This window comes from Taudactylus pleione, unplaced genomic scaffold (genome assembly GCF_031769625.1).
Source record: "Taudactylus pleione unplaced genomic scaffold, aTauple2 ptg000128l, whole genome shotgun sequence".
In the NCBI taxonomy this organism is placed as follows: domain Eukaryota; kingdom Metazoa; phylum Chordata; class Amphibia; order Anura; family Myobatrachidae; genus Taudactylus; species Taudactylus pleione.
The window spans coordinates 9433388-9452398 of NW_028284530.1; the positions used below are offsets into that span (position 1 = coordinate 9433388).

A 19011-nucleotide genomic window follows, 5' to 3' on the forward strand; every position below is an offset into this window, starting at 1 on the left:
TACTGTATAACTTTAGTTAAATGTGTTAAAGGTTATTATATAGTGTTACCTGTAATATATAGAGCCAAATCAGTAAGCTAGGCTATAGTATAGTAATATAAATGTAGTAGTGTTATGTAGTAGTGAGCTGTGATGTAGTAAATGTATTTATTGTGAACAAGACAATACTGTGTTTGTATTTTATGGCAACTTTCATTACCTTGCCCCAAGAAACTTTGCAAGTCATGTGCCCCTCCTTAGCTTTATTTATGGATTTCTTAGTCATAAATACTATTATAGTGTGGCACAACTTTTGGTATAATTGCTGTCTGTCTCTGGGGGATAAATCCTTGCCTCTCTGCTATAGTGTGAAAGGGGGAAGTAACTAGAGGGCTAGAAATGAGAAGACTTGGGACAAGAGCCACTCCTTCCAGAAGCACCCACAGAAGGTAAAATCAGAGCTTGTTATAATCCATATACGCAACACTATAAACAAATTTTTACTTATTTGAAGGTGCATATGCATCTTTGTTCTGGTTTGGCTAAGTCGTCTTTATCATAACACACGATTACTGTACTCAGTCTAAGCTTGCTCATCCTCACATTCCCCATTCCATTCCCCTAAGCCAGTGGTTCTCAAACTCGGTCCTCAGGTCCCCACACAATTCACTTTTTGCAGGTCACCCAGCAGGTGCACAGGTGTATTCATTAGTCACTGACATGTTTTAAAAGATCCACAGGTGCAGCTAACTGTTTCACTAGTAATTATGTGAGGAGACCTGCAAAACATGCACCATTTGGGGTCCTAAGGACCGAGTTTGAGAACCTGTGCCCTAAGCATAATGGGGCAGATGTATGAAGCTCTGGAAAGTGATAAAGTGCAGAGTGATAAACGACCGACCAATCAGCTCACAACTGTCATGTTACATGCTGTGTTTGAAAAATGACAGGTGGGAGCGGATTGGTTGGTCAGTTATCACTCTGCACTTTATCACTTTCCACAGCTTCATACATCTGCCCCAATGAATCATAAGAGCAAGATGAGATCAAAATCTGCATAAAGAGGGGGGGGGGGTTGTCACTATTAAGAGGAAAAAATCTCCACTTTATGTCTCTCAAAGCTTTGACACATTTCCCTTTCTATATGAATTGAGGGCTGTATTATATGCTGCTCATTGATTATATTTTATACTCTGGACATGAGCGGAAATGTGTCTTAGAACAGCCCATGCCACCAATAGTGTAATCCAGGCCTGGCCATCCTGTGGCTCATCAGCTAATGCTAATGTGACATCACCAGTGATGTCAGTGGGAGAGCTTCGGGCTCTATTAGAGCTAGAAGCTCTCCCCGGGGCTTGCAGCCACGAGACCCTACCACAAGGGTCTCGTCGCAAGCCCGATGGTCGCGATGGTCTTGACCATTGCGCCCATCATGCTGGCCGCTCGCACTAGCTGTGGGTGGTAACCCAGAGCTATGCGAGCGGCCAGGAGGCCGCAACAAAAAAAAAGCGCCCGCCCTGATTCAGAGCGAGCGCTCGCTTTTTGCGAGCACCTCTGAATCAGGCCCTATGTTAGCACTTTATTAATAAAGGGTAAAAATAGTAACAATAATTCTAGTTATGTACTAAGTAACTCCAATGTACGAGTGATAATGACAGCCTGGGATAAGAGTCATACCTTGCGTCCAGCCTCGTTGTTGTGCAAGTTCATGAGGGTCCTTGCGTTCTGCTTGATCTCCCTAGAGTCCACAAAGTCCTTGGAAAAGACTAGTCCATAACGGATGTCAGCAGAACAGCCTCCCCATTTCCAGCCTTCTTCCCTATGAAATTGTCCTTGTTTTTCCTTATCACACCCACAGTCACTCATGTTTCCTTGAGTACAAGCAGAAGTGATGGCGTGGGCCACTCCGGCCGCGATGATGGCGTAAGTGAATGCCGCCTCCCTGCTGCCTGTTGAGCAAAATAGGATATGTCAAATACATTTATAGTACTGTATGTCAACCCTACTAGGAGAGGAAGTTTTCAGATGGTTCATATGGATACTATACTATCCATATACTATAGGCTGAACACAATAATCCAGTTTTGTATTTAGAGCTCAGGGAATATTGTACATATATTTACAGTTCATTTTTCATCATCAATATAAAGAAATGTGATTCTGTGCAATTGCACATGGAGAATAAATTAGGAGCAGATTTATATCCATCATACAGACCAGGCGATACTGGCGTCACACGGTTGATGATACATGCAAAATGACAAAAAGAATTGAAATTGATCACTTTGGACAATCAGTAATATAGTCTGGTTTTGTACCTGTTGATGTTAGAATGATAACTTTACCATAGAATCTTCCAATGTGGTTAATATTAGATTTGACAACCTAATTTTGGAATAAAACTGAGCCAGTAAATTTTGAATAAACCATAATATAATACAATTTAAGCAAATCAAAATATTTGAACACAATGGCCCGTATTCAATTAGGAGCGAAAAGTCAGAGACCGGACTTTTCGCCGTCATCGGAGGTTTTGCCGGCGAAAAGTTATCGCGCGGGTCCCCGCGTATCCCCGTTTTCAATTGCAAATGTGCGAAAACGGGACCCGGCGAATCTGAAATCGTCGAAAAGTTCAGTCAGTTTTGGGGAAATCAGGCTGACACCCCACTAAAGATGCTCTGACATGGGGGTTCACTATGGGTACCCCCGATTAGGTCTGCTAAAGGTATTTGGGGTTTTTAAATGGTCTCAATAGGCGCTATTTAGCATCTATGAACAAGTGGTGAAGAATAGCAATTTGCAACTGTTTTGGAGGAAAATAAGTATTCCCATTAAATTTGGGGTACAGGAAAATGGATGCAAGTATAGTTTACAATGTCTAAAGTAAAGCATTAAAAAGCGCCCAAAACGCGCCTTCAGCAAGCACCTGCAATCAAAAATACACCTCCCCCATACTTGCAGACCCCCCCAAAGGCTATTTAGCTAGTTTTTGATTTTGTACCCCCACTTTCATTTTTTTCTCCCACTTTTTCAAAGTGCTTTTTTGGGGTGTCCTTTGTGGGTTTATTAGCTTTTTTGATGCAGTTAGCGCCAGGGGGGGGGTGTCCAAAGGGTGCATGGTGGCTCCCGCAACATTGCACCCCAAAACCCCAATTCTCCACTTTTTTCCGCCGGGTATTCATATTTTCGCCTATTACATTGCATTGCGTTATCACGCCGGCAAAAAGAAGCTACAATTGAATACGGGGATAAGCTGAAATCGGCGAAAATGACGTCATCGGTGACAAAGTAACGCCGAAACGGACTTTTTGCTTCTGATTGAATACTGCCCAATGTCAGTTTTTATTTGCTGTACAAATTATTATTATTATCTTTTGTTTACAAGGTGATAGTAATGGCGACAGGATACATAAGTGCTCATATGATATAAACCATTCCGCACACACACAGGGCTTGATTCAGAGTTATACGCTACTGCTGACACTGCTGCGTCTGTGTACGCAGCTGCTGTGTGAAAATATGCAGATGCCGCAGCCGCCAGGATTTGTATTGAGACGCCTACCTGCGATGCGGCGTAAAAAGACGCCGCATCGATCTCAGATCATTCGGTTATCACAGTTCTGAGAAACCTTATGGCTACGCAGAATGGCTGCAGGAACTGAGACGTCATTTTCACTGCTAATGGGATCGCAAACGTAGGATGTGGCAAGCCCTGAAAACAAAAGGTCTATGGCAGCGGTCTTCAACCTTGGCCCTCCAGCTGCTGTGGAACTAAACATCCCAGCATGCACTGCCAACTTTTTGATATAACAGCATGCTAAAACTAAGGCAGTGCATGTTGGGATGTGTAGTTCCACAGCAGCTGGAGGGCCAAGGTTGAAGACCCCATGGTCTATGGTAATGTACCTTTACGCATGCGCAGTGTGATTTAGACGCATGCGCAGTCTACAGAGAATCGCTCAACTGAGTATATAACGGCATTGCATACATGAATCAGGCCCGTAGTGTCCTGCCCAGCAGCTGTACAAGGTCTTTTAGGACACTGAGTATACAATACAGCACCAGGAATAGGCAGTGATGGTGTTAAGTATGCATTCTGACACGCAGACACAGGTGTTCTAGTTACTGAAGATGGCTAAAGTCACCTAGCATGGCAATAGTACCTTCTAGCATCTGGAACAGAGAGCAATACTACATAGGAACAGAGGGTCTGATTCAGAGCCAGACCCTATTTGCGCTCGCTCGTTCAGAAAAAGGGGGTGGCTATTTAAATTAACCGTTCGCTCTTTGCGGTCTGTTGACGCCTCCATGTCTGAACGAGCGAACAAAACATGCGGACGGTTTTTAGCACAAAACGCCCCCTGGCCGCTCGCATCATACGTCATGTCCGCTATTTATTAGATTAATCGAGTACATCGAACAGCGTATGAACTGCTCGCTATTCTTGTGGTTGGTTTTTCCTACCGCAATATTGCGAGCAGTTCTGGCTAAAAGACACCCAACTGACGTGGTCGATGACGCTGCTTTGTTAATTATGCACACCCTTAAAACGCCCGTTTTGACCTTTAAGCATGCCTGCGTTCTGATTTCCACTCCCCGTTTTCAAGCACCTTCCCCTGTTACCACCCACAAACGCCTCATCCTGTCACTCAAAATAGCAGGCATTCGCTATATTGCGAACAAATGATTTCTGGCCGCACTAACTGGTTCGCGCATGCGTACTAATACCCATACGCATGCGCAGATGTGCGAACATCGCTCGGAACGAACGAGCGGCCGCTTACGAGCGTCTCTGAATGAGATCCAGAGGTCCTGATTCAGACCCGGACGCTCTGACAGAGCGCTCGCTCTGAATCAGGGCAGTCCCTCCTACCTTTTGGAGCGGCCTCCTGGCCGCTCGCATAGCTATAGCGAGCGGCCAAAATGATGGTCGCGATGGTCAAGACCATCGCGACCATCGGGCTTGCGACGAGACCCTGCGTTAGGGTCTCGCTGCCGCAAGCCCTTGAGTGCTTTTGGCACTAGTGATGTCAGTGGGGCCGGACCCAGACGGTAGGTGTTCCCATGGGAACGCCTCCGTCTGGGCAGCCACGCCCACCAAAGGGGGCGTGCTGTCAATCAACATCGACAGCACGCCCCCTTTGGTGCGAGACACATAACGACGGCTTGGCCGTCGTTATTCGGGTCTCGAGCATGCGCACGACGGAGTCGCCTCCGTCGTGCGCATGCGCACTTGGGCAACATCGACCCGCTTGCGAGCGGGTCTGAATCAGGCCCAGAGACCAGAGGTGCACTGTATGCATTTCATCATCTGGATGAGGGCATGGGAAACCTATGTTACCTTTTCTAACACCCAGAACAGGCTACTCAGCACGTTTCTGTCTGTTTCAGCAGCTGGACAGATCACTCACAGTGCTAAGTTCCTGGACCTGGAACAGGGTGCTGAGAACATTTAGTACCCATTTAATAATCATTCTGAACGCTGTATATGTCTTTTGTCTGTCTCAAAAGCCTGAAGGAGGCCACCTAGAGTGCCAGTTACCTGGTTCTAGTTATCTGCCACGGAACACATTGCCATGCAGCTCTTTCTACTGTCGGTACATACTAAGGGGGAGATGTACTAAGCCTTGGAGAGAGAGATAGTGTGGAGAGAGATAAAGTGCCAATCAGTCGGTTCCTAACTGTCACTTTACAGGCTGTGTGAAATATGACAGGAGCTGATTGGTTGGTACTTCAGATCTTTCTCCACTTTTATCTACCCGTAAGAGCAATAAGTACCTGTCTGACACCCTGAAGCGCACATTCTTCACCCTGTTTCAGCAAATAGAGTACACTATCATAAGTGCCATCAATAAAAATGTCACTAGGAGTATTGAGTTCCTGCCCAGGCACCTAAACTAAGCTTTGCAGGGCGCTGCCCATTACTTCTGTCTGTTCTGCCAGCTAGGACAGGACAATACTAAGCTTAAAGTTAACATTTTATTTATCAGACAGATCAGCGTTATGTATACAAATGCACATCTATAGATCACCCAGGCATAAGTAACTTTTCCTGTACCTGTAACAGTGAGTACTAATCTGCTTGATGCTCAGGTGCAGTTGTTTTCATGTTTCTATAATCAGACTGGACCTATAGGACCAGTCTGAGCTTTTCTAGCTACTGCAGAGTCTGATACACTTTATCGGTTTAATGGTACATCTGAAAGATAGACACAGCATTTGACAGCAAATAGGAACCAATTGCCCATATTTTCACCTTTGTATCCCTGATTACCTCAGACCCCATTTGATCCATAGCTTTTTTCAGATATAGTTTAATAGTATAGTCTTTTGCTTTACACGTTTGAATTCCCTGACTGCATTAGCCTCTCTTGTAAATGTATGACCTGCCTGCGCCGGGCAGGAAGTGAGGTCATTTGGGCTATGCATGCTGGGAGGTTCCTGTTCCTTGGCAGGCTAGTTATGTTAATCATGCTAAACACATTTTGTTTCACTCTTGAAAGTTGTCACTCCAGTCTTTCTACACCCACATCTACATGGAGTCAGAAGTTGGCAGGCATGTCTCATGGTCTCCTCTTCTCATCTTTGATAAAACCATCACTGACAACCGTCTCCAGTTCAGAAAGCAGTGGAAAGTATACTGCATCGCTGGACTATCTGAGAAATCCAAAAATATACAGGCATATACTTTACTAAATCTGGCTGGTGCAGAGGGAGTAGGTAAAGCTACGCAGGTGATTGCTTGTTCTGATACATTTCTTCCCATGGAAAACTATTTGCTCCTGGACCTTGTTAAAAACCATAGTATATCTGAGAGCTCCTATCATACTTCATCTATACCCTCTTGGTTCCAAGTAAAACATGATTAGGTTCTTTAGGCATACCTAGTAAGGTTTTTATTATTTAGAGCATTCATCTCCTTGTAGAGATATTGCCTGCAGAACTGAGAACAATATTAGAGCTGGATTGCACCGATGACCTATAGTGTGACATTCCTAAATCTCTCTTTCTGTTACAGATTCCACTCCATATGCAACGTAGCATATGGACTTACCTTACACATTAGTAGTATAGGGAACACTATTTTGTCAAACTTAATTTGACAGGTAGACAGGCCCTTTGGTCCTCCCCCTTTAATAGTGTTTAATATAACATGTATATTAAATTGATATAAAGGGGTTATATTACTTTTATATCAAATTGATATTAATAGTTTATATAAAATGTATATCAAGTTGATATTAAATTAATATAAAATATAAAAAATGGCTAATACAGCAAGACACCTATTCGTTACATAGGCTGGCAAGAAAAATCTATAAAAGGAACATGATCTGTGTATAAGATATAAATCAGCAATGGCAATGCCATTGGATCTCACTCATAGATATTGCGAAGTACAACAATGATTTCAGTAATACCCCTTTTACACCAAAGTCCCGGGTCTGACCCGGGATTTGGAACATGTTTCCAACCCAGGTCAGACCCGGGACAGACCCTGTTTTACACTACGGCGCCAAGCCAGACTATGCCCGGGTTTGCACTGTTCACTGACTCGGCTCACCGACACAGGTGAGCAGCGCTTCTTCCCCTCCCTCACCCTCCGCCACCCTCTAACCTTACTCCGCAGCAGTCCGGAGGCAGGGAGGGGGGGTGGGGTGCGCTGCTCTGTTCTGGTTAGGTCAGCGCTGGTTACTGTGGACGCTTGGAGTTAATGTAATCTCCAAGCGCCGCTGAAGCCAGCCAATCAGCTAGCATGCAGCGCTCAACCCTGCAAGCTAGCCGGGTCAGATCCCTGGATCACTTGACCCGTGTTGATCCGTTTACACTAACAGAAATCCCGGGTCGATGCGCGTTCACGTGCATTAACCCGGGATTTTCAGTCAGTGTAAAAAGGGTATAAGATGGCATGGGCTGTAAGCTTGCCAACTAAGAATGCTATAACTGTAGGTAAAGCTTTTGAAAAAAATATTACAACAGGGACTACAGAAGCTGCAAACCGCTCAAGGTAAAGAATTTCTAAACATGTAAAAAAAATGTTAGGAAAATACGATATACAAAATTTCACAACCAATAACAATGTGAAAGCCGCGGTTATAGAGCGCTTCAATAGGACTTTAAAAACGCAGATGTGGTGTTATATCACAGCTCAAAATATTTACAGATATATAGATGTTTTACAAAACTTCATAAACAGCTATAATAATACTTAACCTAGAACGATTAAGTTTATGACGTGTGACATGAAACGTTCTAACACTGAGACTTTTCAACACAGTGTACAGTGATTACTTTAAAGCAAAGAAAATGCCATAGTGTTTAGCGATTGGTGATCATGTACCTACAGTATATCTAAATACTAGGATATACTTCAGAAAGGTTATTAACAGAAATATTTGTAATACATGGCGTGAACACTAAAGGCATTAAACCACTTTATTCACTATTTACTGTCCGATTTGTATGGTGAAGCTACTGTATAACCAGCAGTTTTTATCCTGAAGAACTTCAAAGCATACCAACAAACTATCATAGAGTTTACAAAGTGGAGAAGGTTTTAAAAAATAAGCCAATTAGAGGTATCCCCATGATGAATAGGCCCCCTAGTCAGTTCCACTTTTGTAACTGATCCTTGTCGCTGTGAGAATCTATGTGGCTCCAAGTGCTAAAACAGACACAAATGGGCGTTGTGCTCTGGATACGCTATTTGGGTGCTGAAATAGGTAGAGACTAGTACGTTCTTAAGCATTAAGGTGTTTTGAATTCTCTGTACCATGTCCTGGAGGCTGGAATGGGCACTTGACCTAATGTTGGAAGCAGAAACACACATGCATTTACTAAATGAACTCAAAGATGGATGCAGATCTCGCAGCCGCTGCGTCTAAGTACGCCGCAGCGGCTGTGCGATAATATGCTATTTTCGCCGAAAACTTGTCTGATCCGCTGCTGCTAATTAATTTGATTTAATTTTAATCTATACTTCTAATCCTGAAATAAAGTGTATTATGGAAATTCCATTTGTACTGACACCAGATGTTTTGTAAATGGATTAGGGAAGGTCTTATCTCAATTTTCCAAGTCTAGCCCTGTGAGGTCTTAAAAACAGTGCGTGGTGTGTTTTTCGTAGAGGGCCTAACTTAGTCCTCAAGAAATTACACAAATAGAGTCATATAAAATCATGTATTATGCAGAAAAACATTGGCACTGTGCTGGCCTGCTTGGTGGATATTCATTAAGGAATACAGGATTGATTAAAAAAAAATAAAAAGAACCAATTCAAATAAAAAAAAAAATTATTTTTGTCAGAACTTGATGTACCCATAGTCACATTGCCTGCTTACATCAATTAAGGTTACATGTTGTTACAAATATTGTCACACTAAATATGTATGACAAATAATTGTAATTACAAATACGTAGAAAATAGAGCTTCATATCAAATCAGAAAAACATGGAAAATATAAGAACTTTGACTGGCGATTAAAAAAAAAATAAAAAGAATTATAACTAAGGCCGAGGCTTATATTTTGTGTAATATTTAATAAAATTCTGCTGGGTGACACTTTGAAAAAACTGAATTTATTATTCTCAAACATATGTTTAATCATAAGTGATCAACCTTAAATTAAACCATATTTCAGTCAGCAAAACCCAAAGTAAACTTTCCTGTATACTTCCCCAAAGTTCCCATGGCAGATGCCATCTTTCTTTTTTAAGCACCCAGAATGCCTGGTGAATCTGTCTTCTCCTACTCATTCAAATATAAGAGGCAATAATATACAGGAAATATATGAAGGCATACATTTCTGGAACAAGTAACTAGCAAAATGTACAGGTATTTCTTGATAATGTATCAAATCAAAACCTTCACAGTCCACAGGTCCCCATTAAGAAAATATATATTTTTTAAAGTTTGCCCCTAATCCAGAACATAGTATCCCCAGGTCACAAAACTGTTTATGCATAGATGAGTGGCAATCCTCTCTCATTAGCATGTTATAAAAGTGTAATACATAAAACATACATTTTTTGGGCATACAGCATCGGTTTTATGTTTCTTACAGTTCATCTCCCTATTTAGGGAAAGTGACAGTAATTTAGAACACATGAAATAAAAGAAATATGAATTGAACATGAGGATTTTTCCCCCCAAAGTTCACTCCAGCACATCAGCAAATTTTTGTACTTTTTTTAAAATTCCATTGTTCAAAATAATCTTTATTCCATGTTCTTCTGTTGATAACGCTGACCTAAAAGTACAGTTTTATTAGGTGTGCCATTTGAAATGTTGAATACCTAATCTTACTATTTTTTTATTTTTTTTACAATATAGTAATGAATACAGAATTACATAGATTTTTTTAAAAAAATGATACATAAATCACAACAGTATTATTGTAATCATTGACAAAATAGCAACAATTACCAATATGAAAAATGCATCCGGAACAGTGGAAACTATATATGAAACAAGTTTACAACAGCATAGGTGTGAAACTATAAAAAACAAACTAAAATGCCATTATCATGGAAAAGTACTATTTTGTGTGTCCTGTACTTCTAAACACAGTGTAAGGGTCTGTAACAAGGGTATATATATTTATTTATTCTCGGTCCTCAAGGCACTATAACAGTCCAGGTTTTAAGAATATCCATGCTTGTCGACCGATTGTACAATCAAACAGACTGAGGTACTAATTAAGGCATCTGTTCTTAAGCCTGGATATCCTTAAAACCTGGACTGTTAAGGTACCTTTGATGACTGAGTTGGGAACCAGTGATATTTACATTTAGTAGATTAAAAAAGATCTGTCAAGTCCTGAAATACATTTACTTTACTTTGTCCTAATACTTTAAAAAGTATTAATTTACTAATCAATCTATTTAGAGATGTGCAGAACATTGCACTTGCAGATTATCGCATACATAGAACGCCAATATAGTCCCAGGATCTGATTTATGGCCCGTACACACGGGACGATCAGACAATGAACAGATATCGTTGTCTGATCATCCTGCATGTGCTGGCTGTTCGATATCGAACATCCAGCAACATGCACCAACCCCCCATCGACTATAATGACCTGCGATTAACGATCGCTGGTCCCTATAGTAAACAGGTTAACCTGCATGCACGGGCGATGGTCGATATCGATATCGACCATCCGTGCCCGTGCAACGACCATCATTTTTGGTCGTTTAAGGGGCCAGAAACTGGTCGATTTGAACGATAACAATATATCAATATCGTTATCGTTTAAATCGACCAGGGAAATCTGACCGTGTGTATGCACCATTAGTTTGACATTTTAAATCCTGACCACTGCCTCTGAAGAGATCTCTGTTGCTGTCAATAAATTATAATAATGTCTTTGTAACTTTAATTAAAGTATACACAAGTCTGCATATCTGAAGAGTATGGGAAGGCAAGTCTCTAGGAATGGAGAGTTCTATGTGTCCTGTTCATTGCACTTTGTGAGAAATTGACACCTGGGCCTCCGATAAGCTTTGAAACTGTCTTGTCCATGCAGAAGTGCTCGGTTTTCTTTCAATAAAAGGATCATAACCTTCTTTAGCAGGGAGCAGACATCTTTAGAACATAAAGAGCAAGAACAAGCCTCCTTTCTCATATGCCTTTGTAGTCACTGTGATAATGGAATGAATACAGATTTCTGAACTGTTTTTGTTGAATTTTTCAAATTTAGAAAATCGCTTTCAATCTATTTTGCATTTCTCTTTTGAACTCGGTCTTTATTTAGCATCTATAGAATGTCATCTAACCCAAGGTCACCAGTGACATAATGAGCTGATCCTGTCCTTCTCTTCTTGAGATGCGTTCTCGTTTTATAAACGTTGGTTTAATACAATTGAAAATAGATTACACTGCACATCTGTGTGTGCGATTATCAATTTAGAAGCAGAAAAAAAATGATTATCACTTCCATTAACTACCTAATAAAATATTTGATTTACAGTAAAGTTTACTACCATAGAAAAATGAAATGTTCCTTTGTGAGTATGATTCTAAGGGGTCTATTTACTAAGCCTTGGATGGAGATAAAGTGAATGGAGATAAAGTACCAGCCGATCAGCTCCTAACTGCCATGTCACAGGCTGTGTTTGAGTTAGGAGCTGGCTGGTTGGGACTTACTTTATCTCCAACCAAGGCTTAGTAAATAGACCCCTAAATATTTGAAACACGTTATTTTATGTAACTAAATAATAGCATAGCCACATGCATTGCTGTGATTCTGTGGTCAAAGTCAGGGGGACACCATAGTTCTGTGGCGTCCAAAACATATTTAAATAACATGCCTAGATAATCAGGTTTTATTAAGCCATGAGAGCTGACATGAGATAAAGGGTGCGATTATAATGAGACCTGTAATGGTTTTCACAGGCTTTCAATAGAGATGAGTCAATTGAGACATCCAAAGACTTATTAACATGCAAGAAAATGCGTGAAAAATTGCCATGAAAAGAAAGTGAAAAATATGTCATTCTGCTGTTGGATTCCATTTAAAGGATTTAAACAAAACATCTAGTACACACCGTAAAAGATCAAATAAAACGTGGATAAACAGATAATGCCAAGTGGTATGCAGCAAGTGAATATAGAGGAATATCACGTAAACATATACATTTGCAAGCTATCTCTTAGTCACAACAAATGCTACCTATTTTTATTTTTACCATAAGTATCATGTCACATTATACATTGTTCCCAAAATAGCTGAACATTTCTTACAAAAATAAAATCGGTCTCACAAAATAGATTCTGAGACACTAAAAACGACTTTTTATTTTTGCAACAAAATACACAGTATAAAAAAATATTTGCAGCATTGAGAAAATATTTGCGGAAACACTGAATTCAGCAAGTCCGAAACAACACACTTTGTGCCAGCAAGTAAATGATTCAGCACTAAACATGTAAAGCTGGGTACACACTTTTTTGATTGCAGGCTGATTGGGTAAAACTTTCCCGATCAGCCGTGCAGACTTTCCCCAGTGTGACCCCCTGTCAGCGGTGTACACACTGTATGCAGACTATTTGCAATTGTATGAAACTTTCTTAGTCTATCACAGTCAGGCTAATCACAGAGGGACTTACTCAGAGCTACATGCAAGTCCGTTTTGTGGATAAATGGGATTATTTTTCTGACCTGTGGCAGCTCCGTCGCTGATTACTGTATGTGTAACTTTGAGGATCTACAGTTGATTCAGGATCACACACATCTAAGTCTCATCTCTACTAGCGGATGAGTGGGTAAAACTAGGCGGCAACTGGCTAAGTGCTCTGAGGGCATACAGGGCCTTTGAGAGCACTGATGGGCCCCGGTAGTGGGGTTCATGACCAAATGGGGAAAGTGTGGCCACGGCCGGAGACAGAGGACTCCGGGGAGATGTACTAAGCTCTGAAAAGTGATCAACTGGAGAGTGATAAACGACCAGCATCTCAGCTCCTAACTGTCATGTTACAGGCTGTGTTTGAAAAATGACAGTTGGGTGCTGATTGGCTGGTCGTTTATCACTCTCCAGTTGATCACTTTTCAGAGCTTAGTACATCTGGCCCTACTGCTCAGCGATAGCAACCTCCATGGACCCTCTGCAGCTCAGGAGAGAGACTGTTGCCACTGAGCCGCAACAACCTCCTCTCATCCTGCCGGAAGTGCCAGCCAACCCAGGCCCTGGTAAGTAGTACCTACCCACCCCCCTCTGGCATGTCGGCAGATCTAGGGTTATGCTGCATAAAATCTGTCTCGTTATAAATTAATGTCTTGCACCAAGGGTAGAGCTGGTGCAAATGCGAATGGATAGGGGCAGTATGGCTGCATTGATACAATTACTGTATCTACAGCTGATTTCTATGCAACTTTGAATCAGGCCCCAGAATGTTCATACATTTGTCAACTCTTTGAGCCTAACTGAGATGAGAATACATGCTAATGTGCAACCTTATATGTAAGTACTGTCTCTCTGTGTTGCTGTGTCCCACTCCCTCATTAAAGTAACTTTTCAGATAACTGGTTTATTGTTTAAGTCTAAGGGGTCTATTTACTAAGCAGTGTTAGGAGACAGAGTGAAAAGTGATAAGGTGCCAACCTATCAGCTCCCAACTGTCATTTTTCAAACACAGCCTGTGAGATGGCAGTTAGGAGCTGATTGGCTGGCACCTTATCACTTTTCACTCTGTCTCCTAACACTGCTTAGTAAATAGACCCCCAAAATTGAGATGAAGTAATTTGTGGAGGTAAATGGGCAAAATCCTAGAGTCAAAGCACCTATTGCATATACCCTTCACAGGACGGGGACATTGGGTAAGCAGACGTGCAGAGCTATGCAATGTGTAACCAATCAGGGCATTTCAATGTTTTACAGCGGCACAGAATAATTAGGAGGAGCTAGATCTCATGTGATCACATGTGGAAGCATGGTTAAATCGGAACGCTATTCTGAACATGTAACCGTGAACAACAGCAAAAAAATTACTGTGGGAAGATCATGATGTTATATGCACATCATTATCAACCAGTAACCAAGTTCATACACTCAGACCAGTGATAGGTAAGTCACTTATAATCCATCAGACATAGAGTTTGCACTTTGCAGATCTTGGGGCCTGATTCAGGGATTTACACTAATGCAATTGCAACTTCGAACTCTTACAGACCGCAACAGTGGAAATATGCTAATGTCTCCAAAAGCACAGGGACGCCCACTGCGGCCTTCTCATAGCTGTCTGACGAGGTACAATAGCGCAAACATCGGTAACATCGATGCAGATCGGGCAGCTATGCAGCTTGTAAGACTAGCCTGAGCTGCCTGAAACACTGCGGCTCTCCTGACACACAAAGAGCTCTCATACTGCCAAAGGGGATCCAAATGGCTAATTTATGCACGCCCATAAACGGTGTTTACATAGTCCTCCCCCATACACTGACTACCTGTCACTCACTTTCTCGTCTGTGCGAGTGTAACTGAAATACAATCGATGCGCAATGGCTGACAATCGCTCTATCTGTATAAATATCGTCATTGTGTAAATCTTACAATCAGAGCCTTGGTGTCTTGGGGCACACACGTCTACAAAATCCAAGTTTACAACATGGCTAAAACAAGTATAAAATGGAAAGCTGTTAGTATTCTAGAGAGTCTCATCACCTGTTTTATGCTGTGGATTTACTCATTGTAGGCTTGTTTTGAATGAGACGCAAGGCCTGTTTTTAAACATAAAACAGCTCAATTAATGTGCATCCCAACGTCCAAATTACACTATCTGTGTGTTTGCAGCAGGTCATTCGCGCCAACGAATCCCAGACCTGTATGACCTTAGGTATGAAACCAGGGGCACTGGATGCAATCAGCCATAGAGTATTCTTCGGCATCTGACCGCACATCACTGGTATCTGGGTACCTTATGAAACTCCCCAAATTGAAACGACAGATAGCGATATATTGCCCGGTGATCTTTCAGAAATAGTGTTGTAGAAAAAATATGACAGTTGTCTCAGAAAATAAGTTTTGGTAGAACTCTTTTTATCAAGTGTTCTAGATCATAAACCCAATGCAACCCCTCATCCAATTTATTATTTTTTTAAGTATGCATAAATGTAATAGCCTGTAACTTGCAGGCATTGGCAAGATCCACACAAGTCTACCCAATGTTTTAAAGTGGATTAGTTTTGCCTTATAAATGATTGCCAATTTAAGACAGTGTTCCAGAATCATGCCTGCAAGTCGCAGGTTATTACATTTCCCCCATAGTCCCAGCTAAAACAAATCACAGACAGGAAAGCAATGACTGTATTGAGATATTTATAGCAATGGCAGAGAAAATCTCTCTGCAGAATGTACTAACACTAAAATGCTGTCAAACCTCTGAAAACTACCATTTTCAAAGGTTTGCCAGCAATTCCCTTATGTATCAAGCTCCGAAAAGCCAAAATATCCGGAGCTTGCACTTGACAGGCAACACCATCCTAATAGAAGTTTATGGACTTATTTTTGGAGCATTCCCGAGTGTCACCCCATTCAGGCTGGGTAACAGGTCAGACCCAAATGTTTAGCAGACAAATCCAGGAAATTGGTATGCAACAACAGTATATAACCTGGGTCCAGGGTCCCATAAGCCTCAGGGCCCCGTAGTAATGGCACCCCATGCAGCCATTATAGCTATGTCCATTGTGAGTATAACTCGCACATGTTTCGAACACTAGAGGAATAATCACATAATGTACACTATCTGTGTATACCTGACTGGCGCCTCCATGTGTCTAGATAGGCACATTGGAGGAAGAAAGGGGCATTTTACACTCTACATCTACATGTCAGTCAGGAGAAGTATCAGTTGCTGGTGTTTTATCCTAGAAGCAAAGGTCTGTGTTGATAATGATGATGATCAGTATGGACCTTTGCCATTTAAAAAACTGTTTTAAATAGATTTTTAAAAAATTAAAACAATGTTCCCAGCCCCTGCACTCATAGGGGTCAATCCTATTAGGTGTGAATTGCGAGTAGCGAGTTTGTTTCTTGAACCTTGCAGACTTTGCACTAATGCGAACTCTTCAATCCAATTAAAAATGCCTATTCACGGTACTCACAGCGAAGGGGGTGCGAATTGACTGCCAAATGAGATGTGAGAGAAGTGCATAAAAAAGTGGGGAGACCATCCTGGACCCCCCAAAATTGATAATTTTGTTAGCAGGACCGTATAGAAGGCTGTTTGTGGGCACTAGGATGGTACTGTAGGTTTTTAAATGGTGTCAAAAATGATAAAAAAAAGCTAACTTTTTTCATTTAATCTTATACGAATTAAACAAAAAATTTAAAAAATAATAGGAAAGAAGAGTTTTTTCTGGTACTTTGAGGGCACCTTGAATAATTGTAAAAAAAAATTATAAAAAAAAAACAATTATTTTTCAATTAAAAAAATACTGTAATCAAATCTGGACTGCCTAAACTAACAAAAAATATGATTTGGAGGTAATTTGAGGACATCCCCCCCCTCCAAAAAAAAATTACATGTAATTATTGGACTAGTTAAGCTAATTGGAAACTTTCAATTGCCCTATCAGTCATTAGGGAGGGGTGTCCAAGGGGTTGAGCACAGTGTCCCGACATTTTAACCTTAAAATAAAGATTTTTCTTTCCATCTCTCACCCTCGGGGAGATGCAAATGAAAAAATTTGAATTCAGTCTCACAGGTTCAGTGCGAGTTGCTAATATTATTGCAAAATTAATACACTGTGCGAATTCGAAGAGACAATAGCAACTCGCACCTCGAAATTTGCACCTAACAGGATTGACCCCATAATCTAGGCTAGTAATGGCAATTGCGGGACTTGAAAGTCGTACAAAAGCTTTTACCAGCACTAGGCTGTGACATGATGGTCTGGTGACACTATAACAGAGATTTCAGCAGCATGGGGTACCCCTTGTCGAAATGTAAAAAATCTCCAGTCTATTCAGCACAGGGCTAAATTCCCGCGCTGGTTAGGACCCATCACACATAAAAGCAGATCCTCCATCTCTACAAAGAGCATCCCTGAGCTGAATCACAAGAGCTCTTTTTACCACCTATAATAGTTTTAAAATAGATTTAAACATTTCATCCCTAGGGCACTGCTAGTCCCAGCAAGCCCTGGAAGCTGCTCGGTATGCTGGTGTTCAAAAAAAATAAAATAAATAATAATAGTTAAAATAATAATAATAATGGTAGTAATAATAATAATACAGGTAATAATATTAATAAAAGAGAGAGAAATATTTCTATATAGAGAAATATTTCTTGAAGATAAAAACTTTTACAAAAACATTATTTATTTAAATTAAATTTAGCAACTACATAATAATGGGAATAGTGCAGAAACGTCGAACTATTGAGTACAGTCGCATCAGGTGCTTTTAGCCCCTCCTCGGCAAAACTTGCAGATTATTTTAAAATGTTGTCTTTTTCTTAAATATGATCTAAATATGACTACCAATGACAAGAAGTCATCTTGTGTCCACACCAATAGGCCAATGGAAGTGATGCAGTCAGTCAGCCTAAAAGGTGATACACCAAGCCTGAACAAATTTGACCACATACTTCCGTGGGTAAATTGGACATGACATATCTCCAGCAGCCTAATTAGCGTGTCTGTAGGTAAACACAAGCCTATCCTATCTTGTAACTGAACAAATACAGTGGGCCCGATTCAGAGGTAGACAAAATCCTGATGTTTGCATAGCTCAGTGATAATTTGCTACTTTGCATGCGTAAAACCTCCTGAAAACGCCAAGTGTCGACGGTGGATGCACTGGTGCACATCTGGTCGAGTGTTCAAAAGCATCGGCAGAGTTACACTGTCCATGGACATTGAAAGTGGAAGTCTCGAGGCTTGTACATTCCGGCGCACACTAATGCACAGGGAGAAGGCTAAAACTAGTGTTTGCATATTACCATCGCTGCGGCTCAACAAAAAATCATAACCGTGGCTGTAACTGCTTCCACCACTGAATCAGGCCCAGTGTGTGGTACTGCAACCTTTACATACATACAAAAGACAGACAGGCACAGTCCTACTATCCCGTAAATGGTAGGATGTACGGCATTCAAAATTCAATGCTTGATACATCCTGCCCTGAGAAGGTTGCCAGAAAGAAATGTAAATAACCTTATTTTCCTGTTCTATGTACAGGTATATCTATGTTTCTTAGATTACATTTATGCCACTATGTGGTCTATTTAAAACGAAATGTTCGTGGGCAACGATAATTTACAATTCCTATGACATGCAATTGATGTGATAATAACAGTCGATTCAAGTTGACTCACCCCCTCCTGTGAGGTGAGACATTATTTGGGTCCTTAGCAAAGCACTGACGGGAGAGAAATGCCACCAGAAAAGAGGACCAGGAAGAGGGTAAGGACAGGGCAGGGGCGGGATGGGTTTCTGGATGGGACAGGTTGGAGTGGTTGGGAATGGCAGAGATGACCCGATAGATGGCAGAGATGACCCTCCATATATAATCAATAAAATGACCCGA

General features: G+C 41.2%; 1 protein-coding gene across 1 annotated transcript in view; it reads right to left on the reverse strand.

The window, feature by feature from the left end:
• The window catches only part of LOC148523772 (protein Wnt-7a), an 84077-nt gene that overhangs the window by 52506 nt on the left and 12560 nt on the right, over positions 1 to 19011 (reverse strand). Inside the window, exon 3 of the mRNA XM_088472724.1 lies at positions 1657 to 1928. Coding sequence (XP_088328850.1) covers positions 1657 to 1928 — 272 coding nt within the window. The remainder of the gene's footprint in view (positions 1 to 1656; positions 1929 to 19011) is intronic.